Source organism: Pygocentrus nattereri, chromosome 30 (genome assembly GCF_015220715.1).
Source record: "Pygocentrus nattereri isolate fPygNat1 chromosome 30, fPygNat1.pri, whole genome shotgun sequence".
Taxonomy (NCBI): Eukaryota; Metazoa; Chordata; class Actinopteri; order Characiformes; family Serrasalmidae; genus Pygocentrus; species Pygocentrus nattereri.
Genome location: NC_051240.1, coordinates 720831 through 730464, shown reverse-complemented (window position 1 = coordinate 730464; position 9634 = coordinate 720831). Strand labels below are relative to the sequence as shown.

The following is a 9634-nucleotide window of genomic DNA, read 5'->3' as shown; positions in this document are numbered from 1 at the left end:
TGGACCCGTCAGCTACTATTTAGCGCGTTTCTCACTTCGCCCGTGTGTGCGACTGTGTGTATGTGTACAACCCCCAAGGACTGTGTCCGATGTCCGGGACTTTTAATGGCTCGGAGCGCGTATGTTACACTAGTAGTAGCTCGAGAGGGGCGCGGGTAATAAAGCGAGGCTGAGGGGAGGGCAGAGGAGGAGAGGAGAGGTGGGCTGGGACTCCGGGCAGGACGGGCAGGGTGCGGTCTGCTCCAGCGCCATCTGAACTCTCCGCTCTCTCGCCCATTTCCATTGAGAGCCGCGTGCCACAGGGCGGCATTCAGAGCCAAGCCGCGGCGGGGACACCCTATAACCGCAGCGCAAAAAGCGCAGCGCGCTCCGTCTGCGCGCACTGCTCACCACCGCAGCGGCTCTCAGCGCGCGTGCCAAGACAAACGGAAAGTGGCTATTTATTCTAGGACTAAGAGAAAACGAGAGAGAGAGAGGGAGAGAGAGAGAGCGCGCGCTGCAGAGACCCGAGACGAGCACCGTGGCGCTACCTCTACCGGTCTAAAGGCGTTGCGCCCAAAAACGCCGGACATTTCTGTCCGGGATGAACAGCACATGATGCCCTCCTAGGCACGACCCCAGTCCCCCTCAGTGACCCGGCGTGGGGACAGAAGCCACGACCAGGGGGAGGACTATTTGAAGTACCCACGAGCGCTCGTGTGATGAGGCTCTCCACGCGGGTGCCGCTCCTTACCGGCTGCATCCTGCTGCTCGCCTCGGCGTGTGCGTGCTGCGGCCCGGGCAGAGGCTACGGCAAGAGGCGGCCGCCCCGGAAGCTCACGCCCTTGGCCTACAAACAGTTCAGCCCCAACGTAGCCGAGAAAACCTTGGGAGCGAGCGGGAGGTACGAGGGCAAGATCACGCGCAGTTCGGAGCGCTTTAAAGAGCTGACGGCGAACTATAACCCAGACATCATCTTTAAGGATGAGGAGAACACAGGTGCGGACCGGATGATGACGCAGGTAAGGCGGGAACGCTCGCTGACCGTGGAGCGCGCTTTGTCGAGCCGCGGAGGTCCAGCGTTATTTGCCCAGTGTTCAGTGTCCCATGGCACAGCGAGCTCTACCGTTCAGTGGATCCACGCGCTATTGCGCGCGCCTGCCGCCTTATAGCGCACCGCAAATGCTACTGGTAGTAAGTGAGTAACGGGTATTCGCCACACGCGCCGCGGTTCTCCCTCTCGTGTGAAGGATTCTGAGAGGCTGGGGACGTGTTACGTCCTGCGGGCTGTTTTTATTAAGAGGCGGCTCGGTTATCACGCGTCTAAACTAAGCGGCTCAGCTTCTGGGACGAAACAAGCCGGCCAGCTCGTGCTCAGAGGTCTTCTCAGTGAAATGGGGGGAAGGCGAGGGGGGCGACGCGCTTAATTAAAACACTGTGTTCTCTGTTGCAGGCGCACGTTTGGAAACGAAAACACGACATCGACACATTTAGATGCGAGCATGACCTGGGAGTGTTTTAATGTTTACCGTCAGCTTACGCGCGACTGCTCGTGGGTGCCCCCCGCCACCTTTTTTTGGTGCCTGTCAGAATTTTTTATGACCCTGTCATTGATGTGGCTCCGAGTGGAATGTGTGCAGCTCCAATCCCGCAGAATAAAAGTATTTATAATCGGCGCTCCGACGACCGCGAGCTTCCTCTGAATGGCCGAGCGGTTCTGTCCGTGCACCCCCACCCCGTGGGAGCCGGACGGGGGATGGAGGGGGCCACATCGCAGGCCGCGCACAATTTATGAGGGCCAGACTGCGGCGAGCGCCGGAGACAAACTCTGCTCTGTCTTATTTTCATTTTATTTCATTTTATTTTGTGTTATTTATTCTGTTTGTTTTTCTAGCGCTCGAGAGTGTAAAAATAGCCCACTTCGCATTCATTTGAGCCTTAATTATACGCATATTTTCAGGGCTCGGTTTTTGATGCAGCGGCGACTCTCCCGCACAGGCGCGTGTTTGTGTTTGCGCAGGCCGCGGTCAGCGCGAAGGCGCTCCTGCTCGGAGCCCGTCGAGCTGCACCTTGAAAGCTAAACCAACAGTTCGCGGGCTGATTTATGAAGTCCAGTTCACTTTTCGTAACCGCAACGTGAAAAAAGTAACGGGCGCTGAAATCCACACCACAGTGTGAATGGGCATCTATTACCACTGCGCGAGATTCTATTCTTATCCACAAGCCCGGAGACGGGGTCGGAAAAATGATTTGGCTAAAACCCCAATATATGTTTCATCCTTTTTTGGACAGCGACAACGTCAAACACACGTATCAGTAAAAGTCCGTTTAAAAAGCTGCTCCTGCCTCCTTAAACTGGTTCCATAGTCCTGCGTGCCTATCAGACGTGTTTGCGTAAATGGCGCAAATGTAGGACAAAGATCAAAGTCCACTAGTTCGACATAGAGCCTCACTTAAAAAAAGCTACTTACAGTATAATGATGAGGGCAGCGCGTTATCCGTGCACAAGAACTGATTTCATGCTCTCTGAGAAATCACAGTTTTCCAGTGTGCATTCAATTCAAAGCGTTCATTGCTCACACCATGTCGCAGTGGGAGTGAGGCTCAGCACATATGTGTTATCGTTGTTGATGCATCAGCTATAGTCTGGGAATGTGCTAGCCTACCTGTTTTGGCTTCAGCCTCTCACTGACTCAATGTAACAAAATAGTTTGCCACAGTTTTGAAGCAGGCTGTTATACAGTGTTCCAGACCATTCTCCAAACGCTCTGTGAAGGAACCGCCTGGACCATACTGAACTGATTCCGCTTGGCCCATAGAAAATATTTTATTACTCCCTCTAATGTTACATTATTATTGTTGTTGTTGTTGTTGTTGTTGTTGTTGTTGTTGTTTATTCTTTTTTTCAATGTTGTGCTGATTATACTCACTCCTTCAGCATACACTCCGTTCATAATCTGACTCAGAGTGAAGCCTGTTTATCAGAAAGCAAGGCATGAAGCTCAACAGTGACGAGACTGAATTTATTCTTACTGCCTTGAAATCAACGCTTAATAAATCTTCACGTTGGTGAGACGGTTAATCTCCCTATGTTGTTTGTGACCTTGTCATTTGATGGTTCCTTAATAAAAAAAAAACAACATGCCACCTTCATAGCGCTGCAAAACTCAGACCCTGTCTCTCAGCTTGTGTGCTCAATATTTTGTCCAGACTCCTCAAACTTTAAATTGTCCAGGAATTAGCTGCTGTCTGCAGTATTCAATATCACACCTGCCCTTTGCAGTCTTCACTGGTTTCTCATGACATGTTAAGCTTTTCACAAACTTGCACCTCCTGTCCATTTCATCCCTCTCTAATGACTTGCTCACTGTCCCTTCGTCTCATCTCTGTTATCTCTGCAGTGGAAACTTCTGTAGTGCAGCACCTCAGTGTTGGAGTTCTTTTACCTCCACAGTTGAGCAGTTTCACCCAATTTCCATTAATAATAATATTAATAACACTATCCTGCACAAATTCTCCTCTTCCATTGTATTCATTCGTTTCCCAAAGCTTTCTAGTTTGTATCGTCTATTGTTTATCTGTGTTTGCTTTATTAATAACAGAAACATTATTATTAGATTTAGAATCTATTATTCATGTTCTTATTCTTATCTTTTTTCACAGTCTTCAGTCCTTCCCCTGTCTGTTTCTGTCTATCCCTCTCTCCTTGCTCTTTTTTTCTTTTTCCTCAGGCCTCTGAGAACTTGGTGGCAGCAGAGCGCAAACACAGGTCAGCAAGTGGGAGTTGTATTTGGGGGGTCCGAGGAGGACAACCAGGGCTGAGTGGAGTGCATGGCAGAGATGATTCAGAAAGACATTATACTAATAGGTTAGATATTAAGGGCTCAAAACTACTTGAACATCTGCATTATGCATACCATTGCATACCATTGCAAGTATCAGAAGTAATGCATTGTCTGTGGAACTGGAAACTAGACAGGATTCAACCTACAGTGTTAGATGTAAAGGCACTGTGCAGGTACGTTTTTCGTTCAGCAAGGCACAAACAGTGGTTTTGAGGTCCAGTTGTGTATCCTAAATAAGTGGGGAAAGTACACATTTTGATCTTTTTTTATAACCTAATGTTTGAAAACATGCATTAAAAGGCCTGGAGACAAGACAGTGTGTGGAGTCAGTACAACTTAGACAATATCATTTCAATGAATTATAGTACGTTGGTTTAGTATGTTCCCTGACTAAAGGTACTGAGATGTACCGTTAAGGAGAATGCAGGTGTTATTTGCCTTACTTTTCATTATGATGTAAAATTAAACCCTTTTATGTGAGCTTAAGTGTGGTCTTGATCTTGATCTTGTGTTTCTTTTATGGTTTTCAAACTCATCCAAACTGTCTATAGGTATGTGCATGTATGTGCAAGCAAGAAAGTACATTGCATTGTGCATTGTGACTAGTCTTGTATTTGCCTTTGCATGCCACTTGGCACTGAAAAGGTTATTACAGTAAGCTATTGGCTTACTGTAGAAGACCACAGACTATTTGACAAGACGGCCTGAAAACGCTCAGCTTCCTGGAAACCCAAGCACAGACACAGTGCTTCTCTGTACTTCTGTCTCTCTTTGATCCCAAATCTGGCTCATCTTTTAGTGACATATACTCTTTAAAAGCTAAATGTTGCTCGTTAGGACATATGGTTCTAGGAAATACCTATAATTGATATGGATAGGTTGGATAAACTTTTAAAAGGTTCCTAACGGGCAGATATCTCATTAACAAAAGTGTTTCTTTACCAAAACATCCATTGAAAGGATGGACAACTTTCTCCTAACTTCATCACTTTTTTGCCACCTTTACTTTTGGTTTAATATATTCCTAATAAATAACTTCATATTAAAATCATTTAAACTTTATCATTTTACAAATTTATTTCTGTGTTCCCTAAATATGGGTTTATTATATGCACTAGATATAATACAGCAGTTATTAATTTGTCATACTTTTAAAAAAGTGCTCTAAAGCAGTGGCTACCAACCTTGGTTCTGGAGATCCAAACACGCTGCTCCCTTTTTAGCTAAAATTAGATCCAGCCAATCTAGGACTTTAGTTAATTAGAAGGTAATTAGCTAGAGCAAGTGAGGTAGATTCTGCAGGAAGATACATCTCCAGGACCAGGGTTGGTAACTGCTGTTTGGAAGTGATGCTAATTATTTAAATATCAATGTATAGAGTTCTTACTCTGTAGACGTTTTACTTGAAACAGTGGTTCTTGAACACGTCCTCTGAGCCTTCTAGATGGCTCAAATTTTGGTCTATCTCAGCTTCCGGCACATCTGAACCGAGCCAATACGAACACTGCATATCTGGTACAGGTGTACTGGAAACTGAGTTAAAGCAAAACAGAAACTACAGCTGTATTTCATATCACAGACTTTCTAATCAGACCTGTTTCACTTTAAAAAATACCTGCTTGAACAGAGCAGATCAGAAACAAAGCTCTAATTCTATTGTTCATCCTTCTGTGTCTCTCTGTAGCGCTGTAAAGATAAGCTGAACTCTCTGGCGATCTCAGTGATGAACTTATGGCCAGGTGTGCGTCTGCGTGTGACGGAGGGCTGGGATGAGGATGGCCATCACTCCGAAGAGTCTCTGCACTATGAGGGCAGAGCAGTGGACATCACTACTTCAGACCGCGACCGTAATAAATATGCCATGTTGGCCCGTCTGGCTGTAGAGGCCGGCTTCGATTGGGTTTACTATGAGTCCAAAGGCCACATCCACTGCAGTGTCAAGTCAGGTGAGAGGGATGGAGGGAAGGGCAGAGAGATGCGAGTGAAGTGAGAAGAAGATTGAGGAATTTAGAAACTAGGAGCAGGACAAGGAGAATGTCAGGGGCATAACTGTGGCATAGAGCTTGGATAATGTGGAATATCCCTTTTCTGTCTAACCACAACTAACTAAGCAGCTTCTCACCGCATTTGTGAGTAGAGCAAGTTACACAAGAGCAAGAACAATGCGCTGGGCAGGCATGCCGGTACATGTTTATGGCTAGTTTATTAGGTATACCGTCATTGTAGCTGCATTCACTGACCATTTTACCACTGACCTATTGTAGAAATACAATTACGTATTGTATTGTTAGTGAAGGTTCTGCTGGTGCGAGTGTACCATATGCAGCAGTGTTGCTGACATTTTATTAGACTGCGCCTACTTTATTCGACACCCCTTGTTTGCTAGTGCACTGTTTAGGTGTACAATGATACAGTTAGAGACTATAGCTATTTTTTTTTCATCCACATCTTGTGTTAGTCATGCACTAGCCCTTCATCACTAGCCCTTCATCACTAGCCCTTCATCACTTCATCACGTTTGGTTGGTTATTTTTGCATTTAAACCTAGAAATAAACAAGAAATAAGATTAGACTTTTTGTTTAAATTGCTATGCCTATAATAAAATTTGTAATGAAAATCCTGGTATTCAGCTAGAAAAGTACACAAAATGGTCTCAGACTTTTGGACCCTACTGTATGCAATAGGTGTAGGTACATGACAGGTGTACCTAATAAACAGGCAACTCAATATACATACAATAGAAGGAATGGTGTGCCCAAAAACTCACTCTCTGCTGTGACATGCACGTTTACTAAGAAATGACAAGTTTACAAGTTTCTTGTGGTCGTTTTGGTCCTTAGTCTTTTTGCAACACAGTGCTGCACTGGCGTATCCTCAAGCAGGACTGGGCTCTTTAATAAATACATTCTTTTGATCATCCCCTAACTTGTTCTAATTTCCTCTATATATCTGATTCTGCTTCAGCATTCCCTTTCTTATTTAACAGCTGTCATGGGCTTCACCAAGCTTTACGCTGAAGGCTGATTAACACGGAACAGGTACAATATTTCTAGAAGGTTGGGGAAGAGAGTCTGTTGGTCTTGCTATCCTATCCTTCAACACTGGGCAAAGTACATTATGTGTATAAATGTAACTGTTTGTGTAATCAGTGTGAAGTTTGACAGATGGCCGTCTCTAGTTACTAGTGCATAAATTGTGCATTAAGATCTTCTGTTACTAGAGAGCAGTAAAATAGCCATCACTCAACTATAGTTTTCGTTTTGTGTATTCATAATCAAAGCTGTAATATTCTTTTTCTCTTGTTCTCTCTTTTCTGTTTCCATTTCTTGTGTTTTCCTTTTCTACCAATTTCTTGTTCTTTCTCTCCTACTGTCCTTTCTGCCCAGATCGTTATGCAAGTTCGCTGTCCTTGACTTGATTGGATGGGAACAGAGAAACTTTATCCCTAAATTAAACGCTTATTTATATATTATCAAATATGTATTATTATTTTGAGGTGAGAAGCCACAATGTATTTTTTTCAGCTTTAAAGTTAAGACGATAACTATAAGGCAACTATTGCTGGCAATACTGGTCTTAAAGAATCCACTGGGAGGCGCTCCCAAACTGCATTTTGGAGAATTGCACACGAAGGCCAATGCATAGCTCAACGCAATCAGGAACCTTGTTGATCACCTACATCAGTTCAACCAGTGAGTGAAAAGGAAGACAGAGGTATTAGCCTTGGTCAGGGTTGGCATGGACAAAATGTTTTAAGAGTGCAAAGAAAAATGATTGTTTATTGTGCAAAATGATCAGTGAACCTACAAGTCTTCTGGGTTTTTACATGTAATGGTGATGATACAATTGTGGTAAATCTTGGATGGGGGGTTGGGGGGTTTTCTTTGGGTCCTATTTTGCTTCGGTGCGGTATCTCATAGACGCATTAAACACTCCACCTCTGTGAACAGTTCTAACTCGGTACATTTCTCTAGAATGGACCCATATCAAAGCCACTCCAAATGTAAATTATGTAGAAATTTAGAAAATGGATTATATGGAATACCATAAAAGAACGAATGGTCTTAAAAAAAACTTTGTTGTAAATGAGATGTGTAGATTTTTAATGTTTAAATAAAGGTTATATATAAAGGTTATTCCCAGAACTATATGCGTGTGCTGTGAAAATGTGTTAGCCCTCATTTTCCAAATGTCTTCTTTTTCTCACACCCTTGCTTTCTCTTTCCCTCTCTCTTCTGCTGTTTGGCCCTTGGCTCTATAGAACACTCCCTGGCAGCTAAGACGGGGGGTTGCTTTCCAGGAAGGGCATGGGTGACACTGGAAAAGGGGGGTCGGAAGTCAATGCGTGACCTGCAGGCTGGTGATCGTGTCCTGGCATCTACAGAGAGGGGCAATCTCATCTATAGTGAGGTCCTTGCCTTCCTGGACCGTGACCCAGCGATCAAGAAGCACTTCTATGTGATCAGTACACACAATGGAGCCACTCTCTCCATGACTGCAGCACATTTGCTCTTTGTTTGGGATGGAAACTGCACTGGTGGGGCCCTGCCAGCAGAAGGGGCTATGCAAACAATATTTGCCAGCGATGCACACCCAGGGCAGTGTTTGCTGACTCTAGAGGAAGGGGCTGAGGGACATCTAAATGGCCAGCTTTCGCGCATCACCCGACTGCGTGTGTGGGAGGATCGTGGTGCATACGCCCCACTCACTGCCCAGGGAAGCCTGCTGGTCAATGGGGCAATGACTTCATGCTATGCTGCAGTAGAAAAACATCAGCTTGCTCACTGGGCTTTTGGCCCACTCCGCATGCTTTACAGCTGGACCGGGCCGAATCGAGTCCAGGGAGAGGGACTACACTGGTATGCTCATGCCTTGCGCTGGGTGGGAAAACTGCTGCTGGACTCTGAACTCTTTCACCCCTGGGCCATGGAGAGTACCGATAGGTAAAGGCCTGGAACATGTAGAGGACACGGCAGAAGAAGCAAAATTAATGGAAGGTTATGTTTTAGGGCAAGCAGGCCACTACAGAGACACCTGGATTAAACCAAAAAATCCTCTCTAAAAGACTGAGCTGCAAAATACCAGAAACAGACAGAAAGCATACCTCTTGATCTTTGGTTTGCAAGAATTCCAGTCATCAAATGTTATTTGTTCTATTTGGTGGATGACTGGCAGCTTTTGGCACAGTAAAGGGTGCCCATCTCCAAATTAATATCTGTTTATTTTCACCAAGTGTATGTAATATGAAAATGTTCTATCTGTTTTATCAGGATGTCTCTAATATTCAATGTTACAGAGTAGAATATTTGAAGGTTTATTTTTGAGATTAAACTATTAATTTGAGATTAAAATCACATATGGACTGTTTTGTTACTAATGCTCGCTATTCTTTAACTTTTTTCTTTTTTTTATCTTAGCAGATAATTGGATTGGTGATGTGTAGGCTGTGTTTGGGACACAGGCAGATGTGATGAATGTGGTGCCTCGTGGTCCCATATAGAGACAACTTCACCGCCAAACAAGCCATTGAAGCTTACATCCGGGCTTGTTTCACCTGGAATGATGGAATGCTATTTAAAATAAAGATGTTTAAAGCGCTGGAGTTAGAGACCGTTATATATTAGCACATCCTTCCTGCGTCCAGCACAGTGTCGGCTAATACTGTGGCTTTTACCGGTGCCTTTAAGAGGCTGTCCAGGGGAGGGGTAATATAATCCGCTCTAATTTGATTTATGAGCTCCTGTTTAATGAATTGTTGTTACCAGAAACAAGCTACGCTGCGGGTGTAGCAGCCACACAAATTTCTCCA

At 44.7% G+C, this 9634-nt stretch overlaps 1 protein-coding gene across 1 annotated transcript; it reads left to right on the top strand.

Moving 5' to 3' along the window:
* The first annotated feature begins 321 nt into the window (after window positions 1-321).
* On the top strand, window positions 322-9369 carry ihhb (Indian hedgehog signaling molecule b). The gene is made up of 4 exons (XM_017712849.2): window positions 322-1001; window positions 5509-5770; window positions 8087-8768; window positions 9246-9369. The coding sequence occupies exons 1-4, from the start codon at window positions 702-704 to the stop codon at window positions 9247-9249; spliced, it is 1248 nt and encodes a 415-aa protein (XP_017568338.1). The 5' UTR covers window positions 322-701; the 3' UTR covers window positions 9250-9369.
* The last annotated feature ends 265 nt before the right edge of the window (window positions 9370-9634 follow it).